Source organism: Schistocerca nitens, chromosome 1, assembly GCF_023898315.1.
Source record: "Schistocerca nitens isolate TAMUIC-IGC-003100 chromosome 1, iqSchNite1.1, whole genome shotgun sequence".
Taxonomy (NCBI): Eukaryota; Metazoa; Arthropoda; class Insecta; order Orthoptera; family Acrididae; genus Schistocerca; species Schistocerca nitens.
Window position 1 is genome coordinate 135,994,893 of NC_064614.1, and position 15,424 is coordinate 136,010,316.

General features: G+C 42.3%; 1 protein-coding gene across 2 annotated transcripts in view; it reads right to left on the reverse strand.

The window, feature by feature from the left end:
- The window catches only part of LOC126243247 (nuclear factor NF-kappa-B p110 subunit), a 99,374-nt gene extending 96,585 nt beyond the window's left edge, over positions 1–2,789 (reverse strand). Inside the window, exons 1-2 of one of the 2 annotated variants that reach the window (XM_049948150.1) lie at positions 2,745–2,789; positions 2,359–2,463 (exon numbers count right to left, since the gene is read on the reverse strand). In XM_049948150.1, coding sequence (XP_049804107.1) covers positions 2,359–2,449 — 91 coding nt within the window. In that variant the 5' untranslated portion in view covers positions 2,450–2,463; positions 2,745–2,789. The other variant, XM_049948149.1, reaches the window with a different exon arrangement.
- Positions 2,790–15,424: the final 12,635 nt, after the last annotated feature.

The window sequence follows — 15,424 nt, forward strand, 5'->3', positions numbered from 1 at the left end:
CAGCATTCAACAACACCCAGACAGCAATTTTTGAACTGTTGGACCACATACTGAAATCAATTGACCAACATAATATAGCTGCAGGTATCTTCTTAGATCTCTCTAAAGCCTTTGACGTACTAGATCATAAAATACTGCTTGCTAAATTGGAAAGAAGAGGAATAAGAGGTGTGGCTCACAACTGGCTATGCTCTTACCTACAAAACCGCAGACAGAAGGTATCACTTCAATACGATATTAATGTACAGAATAAAATAAATAACACAGTTTTCCTCTCGGAGGAAAGAAAATAAGATATGGTGTTCCCCAGGGTTCTGTTCTAGGGCCATTACTTTTCCTCATTTACATAGATGATCTTGTTGAACGTATGTGAGCCCACAAAAAACTATCCTGTTTGCTGATGATACAAGCATAGTGTTGACTGGATCTAGCCCTGAATCCCTTCAGACAATATCTGATAACTCTATGAAAAAACTTTCTGAGTGGTTTAACAAAAATGGCCTAATTGTTAATAGTGGGAAAACTGTATGTATCAACTTCCATCTAATTCCCACATCCAATCAAAAAACTATCCAAGTAAAGTTAAATAATGATAAAATTGAAAACGTAAATGCAACAAAATTTTTGGGTCTATGGGTCAAACAAAATTTAAAATGGGACACACATATAAACAACTTATCAAAGAAACTCTCATCATTGTGCTATGGACTAAGAATACTAAAATCTACTACAAGTAAATCCACACTAATGCAAGCATACCATGCGCAGTTCCACTCATTGCTCCGCTATGGAATCATCTTTTGGGGAAATTCAACTCACAGCACAAATATATTTAAACTACAGAAAAGAGCACTGGGGATAATCTGTGGCCTCAAAAAGCTGGAATCCTGTAAATGTCAATTTATAAAACTTAATGTTCTAAGCATCCCATCCCTATTCATTCAAGAAACAATCCTATTCACCAGAGAATACCTCTCAAGAACAGGCAAATTAATCCAAAACAATGATATACACGCTCATTATACCAGAGGGCAATCTAATATCCATCAAATTTTTTAAAGGACATCATCATACCAAAAATATATAACTCATCTGGGTGTCGTATTACACAATAAAATTCCAGAACAAATAAAAAATGCTCCAGATCCAATATTTAAAAATAAACTAAAGGCATTTCTGACAAAGCACTGTTTCTATTCAGTACAAGAATTCCTGGAAATGAAAAATTATAAAGTTCCTTTGTAAAATACTGTGATTAGAGTAAAACATTCTGTAGGCAAAATAATAACCTAATTTCTACTATACACAACTATGTTTCAGTTTCACTTCCCCAAATTTTTTAACTCGCTTTTTGAATGTACAAGTACACATTCTATTAGTATTAAAACTTAATTGTCTGTGAAATCTCAATGTTAATTTCGTGTTTAATGTAGTTTTTAAATGACATTGTCCTTCTGTTGTGTTTCCAGTTGACATTTTCACTATTCTGTCATCTCAGTGATTATTTGTGTAAATTTAAAGTAGCACTACATTGCCTACATGTTTCTTAGTTCCCCATGTAAATTGTTTGTTTCATCAACGAACAATTTTGTGTACATTTTTTTAAATGGCAGTCCATTGCCTATTTTTTTCTCCAAACTACATATTTGTTAAGAAAAATGACTTGTCCTATATCATGTGTACTTTGTACAATATGTGATCCACAGGATAAATAAATACGCTAAATAAATACAAATACACCTTATGCGTAATTAACACTTTCTATGCTAGATCATGAAAATAAAACAGCCTTTAGCAGGTGTCTGCATGATTCAAACACGTTAAATAATCGGGGTAAGCATATAGAAATTTAGAGGAAAAAATTAATTTCGAGTAACAATCAAAAAGTGTTAGGAAGTACCACAACAAAGCCACGGGGAGAGGCGTTAAATCGAGTCTTCAAGATGTCTCACCTATTCCTTCGTATTCTAGTCACCTCAAATAGAGAGAACAAATAAGACTTCCACGTACTTTTAAGACACTTCATAAAAGAAATACCACCACTTCTACACAAGACATTTCTATTTGAATATGACAGACGCTTCCTACACTTAAACGTTTCGCAACTAGATGCAGTAGTTGTTCTCAAATTTGTCTGGTAGAAGAGATCTGCTGCTATTTACTATCTATCTCGAATATAGCTGTTTTCGACCGCAGAATATCAAACAGAGGATACACAATAAATCCGCTAACCTAAGACACAGATCAGCTGTGACACATAACCTATTCACAATTTTATAAAATAGAAGGCTACATACTTAATACCCAAGTGTCAGTCAAATATAATTAGTTCTAATATTTAATAGCACAGTTACTCACCAAGGTCTTCCTGATTTATAGTGAAAATGGGTGACAAAAATGATTCAGGAGTATCTGGTGAACTGGCAGAAAACATGTTCGGGCTCGACATTGAGCTCGTTGTGGCTACAAAAAATAAATAAATACCAAATTACTAAACACATCAAGCATCAATATGCTGCAACTAGCGCACACGATAACAAATCCTAAGATGCGTACCCGAAGACTCGTAATCACTAACATTTAATGTTGTTGAAATGTTCACAAAGTTATCAATCATTGGTAGTGCTGTATAAGCCACCTGCGACATTATAGTTACAATTACTTAATCGCAACAAACCCTGCACCACTGACAAAGCTCGCTGCTCAACTAAGCTTCGAATGCAACATACACACTGACTACTTACCAGCTCTCCGTCAGCCTTCCCACTCCTGCAGTTGCACAACGAATGGTTCTTCCCCGGCTGCGCTGTTGCCATACATTAGCACTCCGCCGGTACTCGAAGGGGAAAAATGCAGCGACAGCCGCAATTGTTGTAGCTTTAAACACACAACAACTCAGCAGCAGGTCACTGGATTAGTAAGATGTTAAAATATACATCTTGCACTTAAACACACCAAACCATATAATTGGATGAAAAATAAAGTGAAACCTGTTATCTTCGGCAATCTCGCAACGCAACTGATAACTCTCATCTGACATTACTTGTTTGCCGATTATAATATTTCTGTTATTATTTCCCGACGCGTTTGTAATTCTTTTGATGATCTATAATAATGTCTTCTACTTAAATATTCCGGCCGCTAAAGTCTGCAGAAGTAATTATCTTACAATGTGAAACGCCCCAGATAAAACAAAGCCTACCTACTGCTGAAGTGGAGAGGGATCAGCAGTACTAGAAAAAAGTGGATAAGAAAGGATATGAGTATCATTTTCTAGTCAACTGTAAAGAACCATGTTACAAAGTTTGATTTCAACTTGTTGCTAAATAGCTCTGGCGGCACTGAGCGTCAATTACTTCATGATACGACGTGCCAGCTTTAATGGGGTATCGGTACTTGCAATGTCAGCTGGAATCCGTGCCTCCTGGTTAAGAAGAAGAGACGACTGGAAAACACGAGCTACGGAAAGCTTCCGTCAAATTCTGGAGAATAAATCCGAAATCAGAAGAATTCAAAACAAGTACGACATTCTCGAGAACAGATAAACTGGAAATAAACTGCTAAAATGGTAGTCAGTAAACGTATGACTTCTGGCGAAGCATCTTACACTGAGAAAGCGGCCGCAAACCTTCACACGGGGTCCTTTTCGAGACCAGCCCGAAACTGTACACCCCTGCCATTTCCTCTGTTGGTCATTCTAGTGTTCGAGGTTTCACATACCTTGTCGGCAGTTGATTTCTTTTCTGTATTCCTATGGCTTCGGACTCTCGTTATACATCTACATCTATACTCTGTAAGCTACCGTGAGGGGCAAGGCAGAGGGTACATCTTATTGCACTAGTTGCTAGGGTTTCTTCGTGTTCCATTCACATATGGGGCGCGGGAAGCATGATTTTTAATAACTTTTCTTATGCCTTGACCACACTTTTATTTTTCCAACAACACCTTAGGCGTCTCGACTTTCCGTCATTTTCAAGGACTACAAAATATAACACAAAACTGGTATCAGAAGATATGAAAATATGATAGATTTCACTACTGATAATAGACATAATACAACGACTAGAATATGGTTTCCTAGCTTACCAGTGTTACCTCAGTCATATAAATTTGTTTATTACTATGTCTACAAATTTGCTTCCGCCATTTTCTCGAAGTTCAGGGCTTTATTGTGAAAAACTTACAATAAAATTATGATTCATACTGTTGCCATGGTTGGCCACTACATTCTCCCATCTTTCGCACAGCATACGAATCCCGTGGTGGAAGGACTGGGCGTCTTTTGTGGGGATCCATGAATCGATTCAATTTTGCACTTTTTCATATGATCGGAAGTGCTGGTCAGCCAGGCTGTACGCCACTGATCGAAAAAGGTGGTAGTCAGAGAGAGCAACGCATGGAGAATACAGCGGGAGGGATAGGACTTCTCATTTCAACGTTCCCATGTATATTTTGACGGGTTTGCTACATGGGGTCGAGCACTGACCTGCTACAAAATTACCTTTACCTATCGCTGTATTGTGGCCGTTTGTGTTTCAGTGCTGGGCTCGAACGCATCAGTTGCTTTCGATAATGATGTCCTGTGACTTTCTTCATCTGTTTCAGTAGCTACGAAAACGTTCTGTCTTCCACCGCCATGTCGGTCTTCGAGACTAAAATCACCGTTCTTAAGGCGTTGAAAACATTCTCTGCACGTTCTTCCATTAATAGTTCCCTCACCATTGGTCTTACCCAGCATTTTAAGAGCCACAGCCGCAGATTTCTTCATGTTAAAGCATAAAATTAAAACTTCCCGCAAATGGCGAGAAATGGGTACGTGATGTACTTAATCGAGAATAACCTTATGATGCAATATCAAATCGACTAACATTTTTATGGCATTATGTTTACAGTTGCCTAAGCTTCTTGTATTACACCTATGACCAACCACCCGAACCCCACTTGCCGCTACTGCCGTCTATTGCAAAACGGCGGAAGCGAAGTTGTAGACCTAATAGATACACTGTATCACGTCAACATTCTCAATCACGGGACAAGTGGAAACTGCTACCAAGTGAAAATTTTGGAAGCCAAGTGTGTTGGAAAAATAAAAGTGTGAAATTTCCTGGCAGATTAAAACTGTGTGCCGGACCGAAACCCGAACTCGGGACCTTTGCCTTTCGCGGTCAAGTGCTCCACCAGCTGAGCTACCCAAACACGACTCACGACCCGTCCTCACAGCTTTAAATCCGCCAGTACCTCGTCTCCTTCCAAACTTCGCAGAAGCTCTCCTCCATAGCTTCATTCTGGGAATAAAAGTTTGGTCAAGACGTAAGAACTGTTATTAAAAGTGCAAACAAATGCACGCGTCGCCTCACAGCATTTTCGTGCAAGTTGCAGAAGGGTGGTTGTTTGCCTCTGTGCGTGCAGTAATTATTTTAATCTTATCATCGCGTTCCCTATGTGGGCGATTCCTAGAGGGTTGTACTATATCCCTAGAGTAATCACTTAAAGCCGGTTCTTGACACTTTGCTAATAGACTTTCTCGGGACAGTTCACTTCCTTCAGTATCTCTGTGACTCACTCTCACGGATTAAACAAACCTGTAACCATTCGTGCTGCCCTTCTCTCTATACGTTCAATATCCCCCGTTAGTCCTATTAGGTATAGGTCCCATACACTTGAGCAATATGCTAGAACCGGTCGCACGGGTGATTTGTAAGCAGTCACTTTTGTAGATTGATTGCACTTCCTCAGTATCCTACCAATAAACCAAAGTCGATCGGCTGCTTTACACACGACTGAACCTATGTGATCGTTCCATTTCATATCTCTACGACGTGTTACATCCAGGTATCTGTATGAGTTGGCCGATTGCAACAGTCTCACTGATTTTACAGTCATAGGATACTAGGTTTTTTTCGTTTTGTGAAACGCAAAATTTTACATTTCTGAACATTTAGAGCTAGTTGCCATTCTTTGTACTACGCTGAAGTCTTATTAAGATCTGACTGAATATTTATGCAGCTTCCTTCAGATAGTACTTCATTACAGATAACTACATCATCTTCAAACAGTGTGCTTTTACTATTTATCTTGTCTGCATGGTCATTAATATACAACGTGGGTCCCAAAACACTTCCCTGGGGCACACCCGAATCTCGAATCTACTTCTACATCTGAAGTTGATTCTCCATCTAAGATAACATGTCGTGTCCTTCCTACCAAAAAGTCCTCAATCTAGTCACAGATTTCACTTGATACCCCATATGATCGTACTTTTGACAATAAGCGTAGTAGGTGCAGTATAGAGTCAACTGCTTTTCGGAAATCAAGAAACACTGCATCTACAGGGTCGCCTTGATCCAAAACTTTCAATACATCATGTGAGAAAAGTGTGAACTGGGTTTCACTTAATCGATGTTTTCGAAATCCATGCTAGTTGGCACTGACGAAGTCATTCTATTCAAGATACCTTATTATGTTTGAGCTCAGAATACAATCTAAGATTCTACAACAAATCGATGTCAAGGATATTCGAAGGTAGTTTCGTGGATCACTTCTACTACCCTTCCTGTAGACGGGTATGACCTTTTCCTTTTTCCAAAAACTGGGCACGGGTTTTTGTTCGAGGGATATACGATAGATTATAGTCAGAAGAGGGGCTAACTCAGCCTCAAATTCAGTATAGAATCTGACAGGGATTCCATCGGGCACTGGAGCTTTATTCAATTTTAACAATTTCATCTGTTTCTCAACACCACTGACACTAGTATTTGCTTCATTCATCTTTTCAGCGGCAGGGGGATTAAATTGGGGCACTTCGCCTGGGTTTTCTTTGTAAAGAAACATGTGAAAACGGAGTTAAGCATTTCAGCTTTTACTTTGCTACCCTCAATCTCAGTTACTGTCTCATTCGCTAGAGATAGAACACTATCTTTGGTGCCACTAACAGTCTTTATATACGACGAGAATTTCTTTGGGTTCTGTGAAAGATCACTTGACAATAGCCGGCCGAAGTGGCCGTGCGGTTAAAGGCGCTGCAGTCTGGAACCGCAAGACCGCTACGGTCGCAGGTTCGAATCCTGCCTCGGGCATGGATGTTTGTGATGTCCTTAGGTTAGGTAGGTTTAACTAGCTCTAAGTTCTAGGGGACTAATGACCTCAGCAGTTGAGTCCCATAGTGCTCAGAGCCATTTGAACTTGACAATATTCTGCCACGGTAGTCACTGAAGCATAACGCAATATTCCCTTGACAGCCAAACGCGTTGCATCCAGCGTCTCTCTATCTTTCTTTTACACCGAATATGTAGTAATCTCTGTTTCTATAGAAGTTTCTTTACAGTGACTATGTACCAAAGAGGTTCCCTCCCTTTATGAAGTGTTCTACTGGGTACGTATCTATCCAGAGCGTGGTCAACTATTCTTTTAAACTTCAGCCAGAGTTCCTCTACATGTTTTTGACCTGTGCTGAAAGTTTCAGGTTCCTCACTGAGATATGACACTACCGATTTTGTATCTATTTTACTGAACATACACTCCTGGAAATGGAAAAAAGAACACATTGACACCGGTGTGTCAGACCCACCATACTTGCTCCGGACACTGCGAGAGGGCTGTACAAGCAATGATCACACGCACGGCACAGCGGACACACCAGGAACCGCGGTGTTGGCCGTCGAATGGCGCTAGCTGCGCAGCATTTGTGCACCGCCGCCGTCAGTGTCAGCCAGTTTGCCGTGGCATACGGAGCTCCATCGCAGTCTTTAACACTGGTAGCATGCCGCGACAGCGTGGACGTGAACCGTATGTGCAGTTGACGGACTTTGAGCGAGGGCGTATAGTGGGCATGCGGGAGGCCGGGTGGACGTACCGCCGAATTGCTCAACACGTGGGGCGTGAAGTCTCCACAGTACATCGATGTTGTCGCCAGTGGTCGGCGGAAGGTGCACGTGCCCGTCGACCTGGGACCGGACCGCAGCGACGCACGGATGCACGCCAAGACCGTAGGATCCTACGCAGTGCCGTAGGGGACCGCACCGCCACTTCCCAGCAAATTAGGGACGCTGTTGCTCCTGGGGTATCGGCGAGGACCATTCGCAACCGTCTCCATGAAGCTGGGCTACGGTCCCGCACACCGTTAGGCCGTCTTCCGCTCACGCCCCAACATCGTGCAGCCCGCCTCCAGTGGTGTCGCGACAGGCGTGAATGGAGGGACGAATGGAGACGTGTCGTCTACAGCGATGAGAGTCGCTTCTGCCTTGGTGCCAATGATGGTCGTATGCGTGTTTGGCGCCGTGCAGGTGAGCGCCACAATCAGGACTGCATACGACCGAGGCACACAGGGCCAACACCCGGCATCATGGTGTGGGGAGCGATCTCCTACACTGGCCGTACACCACTGGTGATCGTCGAGGGGACACTGAATAGTGCACGGTACATCCAAACCGTCATCGAACACATCGTTCTACCATTCCTAGACCGGCAAGGGAACTTGCTGTTCCAACAGGACAATGCACGTCCGCATGTATCCCGTGCCACCCAACGTGCTCTAGAAGGTGTAAGTCAACTACCCCGGCCAGCAAGATCTCCGGATCTGTCCCCCATTGAGCATGTTTGGGACTGGATGAAGCGTCGTCTCACGCGGTCTGCACGTCCAGCACGAACGCTGGTCCAACTGAGGCGCCAGGTGGAAATGGCATGGCAAGCCGTTCCACAGGACTACATCCAGCATCTCTACGATCGTCTCCATGGGAGAATAGCAGCCTGCATTGCTGCGAAAGGTGGATATACACTGTACTAGTGCCGACATTGTGCATGCTCTGTTGCCTGTGTCTATGTGCCTGTGGTTCTGTCAGTGTGATCATGTGATGTATCTGACCCCAGGAATGTGTCAATAAAGTTTCCCCTTCCTGGGACAATGAATTCACGGTGTTCTTATTTCAATTTCCAGGAGTGTATATATCTTTCCGCTTGTTTTAGTTGTCCTTTGTACTTTGGTAATTACGGTTGCCACAACTGCGTCATGGTCACTGATTGCAGTTTCTGGCCGGCCGTTGTGGCCGAGCGGTTCTAGGCGCTTCAGTCCGGAACCGCGCTGCTGCTATGGTCGCAGGTTTGAATCCTGCCTCGGGCATGGATGTGTGGGATGTCTTCAGATTAGTTAGGTTTAAGTAGTTCTAGGGGACTGATGACCTCAGATGTTAAGTCCCATAGTGCTTAGAGCCATTTGAACCATTTTTGAGCAGTTTCTGTGTGGACATCCTCAAAGACGTCAGGTCTATTTGTTGCCATTAGATCCAACATATTTTCATTATGAGTGTGGCTCCTAACTATCTCTTCTAGACAGTTTTCAGAGAAGGCATTTAGTAAAGTTTCACAGGATATCTTATCACACCCATCACAAACAAAACTGTAATTTCCCAATTAACTGTTGGATAATTAAAGTCTCCACCGACGATTATAGTATGATTGGGGAACTTACGAACAAGTGAACTGAGATTTTCTCTGAAGTTTTCGTGGGCAATAGAAACACCCAGTTATCATTTTATGCCCACCCCTGATACTGTGTCTTGTCCAAACAATCTCACACGCAGCTCCAATTGCTGTTTCGGTTGATTTGAGATTCTTGTCTACTGCGATAAATACACCACCTACATTTCCCATTTGCCTATCCTTTCGATATCCTCTTAAATTTTTTCCCAAAAATCTCACTGCTGACAGTTTCAGGTTTCTAACAGCTTTCTGTACCTAGTGTTGTGTGAGCTTCACTGCATTTCATGAGCGCTTCAAACTCGGGCATTTTGTTGCGAATGCTTCAGCAGTTTACCATTACGATTGTGATACTCTCACCTGTGGGAGGCATTTCTTTCGACCTTACACTGATGCTTCTGTGTTTCCTACAGCTATCGTTATCTAGATTGGATGGAGAGTCACCTAATCTAAGAAAAACCTTGTGTGTACCCCACACACAGTCAGATATCTGAGTAGTCTCTGATGTGTAGTGTGCACCTGACCTGTTTAGGAGGAAACTACAATTCCTCTGGCGCAAGTCCAGTAAGTCGCAGCCTAGCGTGTCACAGAAACTTCGAAGTCTCTGGTTCAGTCCTTCCACTCGACTCGGAACGAAAGTGCCACGATCAGTTCTGAGGACAGTGCTGTAAATTGTGAGCTTCGTTGGACCTCCACTAGCAAGGCTCGCCTTCTCAACCTTCTCTGACAGTCGCTAGAATGACCCAAGAATGATCTCGGGAGTCCAGACGACAGGCATCATTTGTTGCAACGTCCGCCACAATCTGCTGTTCGTTGGCTCTGTTCCCTCAATGGCTGCCACAATAGCCTCTTGAACATGTTGAATGAGGCCCTGCACACACTGAGTGCACTTGGTATCCTTTACAGTCCCTTGCTGACATTTCCCAAAGGGGTATCATCATTCGCCGTACGTCTGAACTGCCGACGACTAATAGACCGCTACCCGTCATGGATGTCAGTGCTTGATGCAAATTTTCTGGACTTTATGAGGTAGACGTAAGAAGAAGATGAAGATAGCGATGGAAAATATGATCTCGAAGATGAAAATGACCCTTCTTACAGTAGTGAACATGAAACTGTTTCAGAGCAAAGCTGTGACTTAGACAATGAAGAGCGAAATGAATAGAGAGAAGAGGGTCAGTGATGTATAAGGAGTGTGGAGAGGAGAGCTTGAATACTGAACATTTGTGAAAAATTTTATATCAGTTCATAAGTGAAGTTCATTATATAGGGTGGTCCATTGATAGTGACCGGGCCAAATATCTCACGAAATAAGCATCAAACGAAAAAACTACAAAGAACGAAACTCGTCTAGCTTGAAGGGGGAAACCAGATGGCGCTATGGTTGGCCCGCTAGATGGCGCTGCCATAGATCAAACGGATATCAACTGCGTTTTCTTAAATAGGAACCCCCATTTTTTATTACATATTCCTGCAGTATGAAAAGAAATATGAATGTTTTAGTTGGACCACTTTTTTCGCTTTGTGATAGATGGCGCTGTAATAGTCACAAACGTATAAGTACGTGGTATCACGTAACATTCCGTCAGTGCGGACTGTATTTGCTTCGTGATACATTACCCGCGTTAAAATGGACCGTTTATCAATTGCGGAAAAGGTCGATATCGTGTTGATGTATGGCTATTGTGATCAAAATGCCCAACGTGCGTGCGTTGTGTATGTTGCTCGGTATCCTGGACCACATCATCCAAGTGACCGGACCGTTCGCCGGATAGTTACGCTATTTAAGGAAACAGGAAGTGTTCAGCCACATGTGAAACGTCAACCACGACCTGCAACAAATGATGATGCCCAAGTAGGTGTTTTAGCTGCTGTCGCGGCTAATCCGCACATCAGTAGCAGACAAATTGCGCGAGAATCGGGAATCTCAAAAACGTCGGTTTTGAGAATGCCACATCGACATCGACTGCACCCGTACCATATTTCTATGCACCAGGAACTGCATGGCGACGACTTTGAACGTCGTGTACAGTTCTGCCACTGGGCACAAGAGAAATTACGGGACGACAGATTTTCTGCACGCGTTCTATTTAGCGACGAAGCGCCATTCACCAACAGCGGTAACGTAAACCGGCATAATATGCACTACTGGGCAACGGAAAATCCGCGATGGCTGCGACAAGTGGAACATCAGCGACTTGGCGGGTTAATGTATGGTGCGGCATTATGGGAGAAAGGATAATTGGCCCCCATTTTATCGATGTCAATCTAAATGGTGTAATGTATTCTGATTTCCTACGTAATGTTCTACTGATGTTACTACAAGATGTTTCACTGCATGACAGCCCGCATCTCGTGGTCGTGCGGTAGCGTTCTCGCTTCCCACGCCCGGGTTCCCGGGTTCGATTCCCGGCGGGGTCAGGGATTTTCTCTGCCTCGTGATGGCTGGGTGTTGTGTGCTGTCCTTAGGTTAGTTAGGTTTAAGTAGTTCTAAGTTCTAGGGGACTGATGACCATAGATGTTAAGTCCCATAGTGCTCAGAGCCATTTGAACCATTTTTTTGAACTGCATGACAGATTGGCGATGTACTTCCAGCATGATGGATGTCCGGTGCATAGCTGGCGTGCGGTTGAAGCGGTACTGAATAGCATGTTTCACGACAGGTGGATTGGTCGTCGAAGCACCGTACCAAGGTGATCCACCGACAACGCCTGACAACATGTGTCAGCGCATTGTCAATGCATGTGCGAACATTACTCGCTGTTGAGAGGAATGTCGTTACACGTATTGCCAAATGCATTGAGGTTGACGGACATCATTTTGAGCATTTATTACATTAATGTGGTATTTACAGGTAATCACGCGGTAATAGCACGCGTTCTCAGAAATGATAAGTTCACAAAGGTACATGTATCACATTGTAACAACCGAAATAAAATGTTCAAACGTACCTACATTCTGTATTTTAATTTAAAAAACCTACCTGTTACCAACTGTTCGTCTAAAATTGTGATCCATATGTTTGTGACTATTACAGCGCCATCTATCACAAAGCGAAAAAAGTGGTCCAACTAAAACATTCATAATTCTTTACGTACTACACGAATATGTAATAAAAATGGGGGTTCCTATTTTAAAAAACGCAGTTGATATCCGTTTGACCTATGGCAGCGCCATCTAGCGGGCCAACCATGGCGCCATCTGGTTTCCTCCTTCAAGCTATACAAGTTTCGTTCTTTGTAGTTTTTTCGTTTGACGCTTATTTCGTGATATATTTGTCCCGGTCACGCACGATCAATGGACCACCCTGTATACTACTAATTTTTCACACCGTGTATGTTCGTCTTACAGCCATGTATTACTGTTTCACGTTACTCCTAAAACGTAAACTAGTTAGAATTTTTATGGTTCATTTCACTTCGCTGTTAGGCACAGTTACATAAACTTGTTTTCCTTTTGTGATTTATTTTGAGTTTTTTTGTTAAACTGACGCTTTGTATTATAATATAGGCAAATATGAAATTAATGAATAAATGTTTATGATGAAAACAAAATAAATTATTGTTCATGGCAAAAACAAAAGCAGTATCCTTTTCGATCCCACAACACCACTTATGATGCAAAGGAATCACAACTCCGTTTGTGGATTAACATAATAACTTATAAGTATCAGAATGAAAGACATACCGTCTACGAGGCCAGTGATTCAAGCGGAACTAACAAATGAAATTATGAATTAGGAGCAAACAATAAAAATGTCCAATTGTTTATAGTGAAAAATTTGTATCAGTTCATATGTGAAGTCTGTTATATATCGCTAATTTTTCACGATGTAAATGTGGGTCTTATAGCCATTTATTTCTATTTCATGTTACTCTTAACACAATTAAATAGTTTGAATTTTTAAGTTAGATGAAGCCTAAAACGTTGGCATTAAAAATTTTACAGGACAGAAAAAATGCTGAAACGAATATGGAAGAACATTATTTTAATGGGACGTAACTTAATAGCACTGACGTACAGAACAAGTGATGGAGAACGATAATAAATACATTTGAGGAAAAGAGTACCGATGCAACGAAACAAAATTGTTTCCTAGTTGCAGGTATTAAACGGAGATTTGGAAAAAAAGTGGCTTAGTAGCATCGCTACAAAACCTTCAGAAATCTCGAGTGAAGTTCTGAAGAGTTAGTTGCAAGTTGCAGGAAACAGATTGTTGACAAGATTAAATAACTAAGCCGGCCGCTGTGGCCGAGCGGTTCTAGGCGCTTCAGTCCGGAACCACGCGACTGCTACGGTCGCAGATTCGAATCCTGCCTCGGGCGTGGATGTGTGTGATGTCCTTAGGTTAGTTAGGTTTAAGTAGTTCTAAGTTTAGGGGACTGATGACCTCAGATGTTAAGTCCCATGATGTTTAGAACCATAAATAACTACAGAAGAATAGTTGAACGAAACAGAAAACTGCTGATGTCGCTAGACATCGCTACCTGCCATTGCCATTCTACTTTGATATACGTAAAACTCTCGAGATCTCATTTATGCAGAAGTTCGGTCACTGTCACGCCACCCCCATCCCTGGTCACGCACGAGAAATTAGATAAGAACTCGGTACGGGGGTGTCTTCTAAGACGGATTCTGTGCAGTAACAACCTGTGCCTATTATTAGTTTTTGCTCGTATAGGTTGGTTAGATTTGGTTGGTTTGGGGGAAGGGGCCAAACAGCAAGGTCATCGGTCACATCGGATTAGGTAAGGATGTGGAGGGAAATCGGCCCTGCCCTTTCAAAGGAAACATCCCGGCATTTTTTTGAAGCGATCTGGGGAAATCGCGGAAAACCTAAATCAGGATGGCCGCACGCGGTTTTGAACCGTCGTCCTCCCGAATGCGATCCCACTGCGCCACCTCGCTCGGTTCTGCCCGTGTAGAGACGCTTGCAAAAGTGGTGTTTATTTTTTGACCATAAGTAAGTATATGAAGAAACGTGGCAATGTGAAGCCCGTTGAACTGTGCCATGCATGAACTAAGGCTTAAAAGTATGTTCATAACGTCCTACTACCCAAAACTAACATTTTGTTATTATTTGTTCATTAGATTAAATTAGTTCTTGCCCAGCATGTAAGTCTACCTCCCCACCCCTACCCCTCCCAAATAAACTGTAAAATTTATGTGTCTGGAATTCACGCTATTAAATGTTATTATCATAAACAGAAAAATGAGACGCAAAATTGGCTGCTTGTTGAGTTGTGTTCAAAATTTTATTCTTTGAAGATTGTGTTACGTGTTGCAGGTATGACAATGACCAATCCGCTGTAAAAATATCTTAATTATCACTCCTCCTACAGTACCCACATGAGAAACAATGTTATGTATTATCCAGTTTGTGTACGTTTGTTCATGATAACGACAGATAAATACATCACAATAAATATTCTCGCTGTTTGCTCCCTCCCCCATAACCAACCAAATCAAACCAACCTGTTGTTGTTGTTGTGGTCTTCAGTCCTGAGACTGGTTTGATGCAGCTCTCCATGCTGCTCTATCCTGTGCAAGCTTTTTCATCTCCCAGTACGTACTGCAGCCTACATCCTTCCGAATCTGCTTAGTGTATTCATGCCTTGGTCTCCCTCTACGATTTTTACCCTCCACGCTGCCCTCGAATACTAAATTGGTGATCCCTCGATGCCTCAGAACATGTCCTACCAACCGATCCCTTCTTCTAGTCAAGTTGTGCGACCAACTCCTCTTCTCCCCAATTCTATTCAATACCTCCTCATTAGTTATGTGATCTACCCATCTAATCTTCAGCATTCTTCTGTAGCACCACATTTCGAAAGCTTCTATTCTCTTCTTGTCCAAACTATTTATCGTCCATGTTTCACTTCCATACATGGCTGCACTCCATACCAATACTTTCAGAAACGACTTCCTGACACTTAAATCTATACTCGATGTT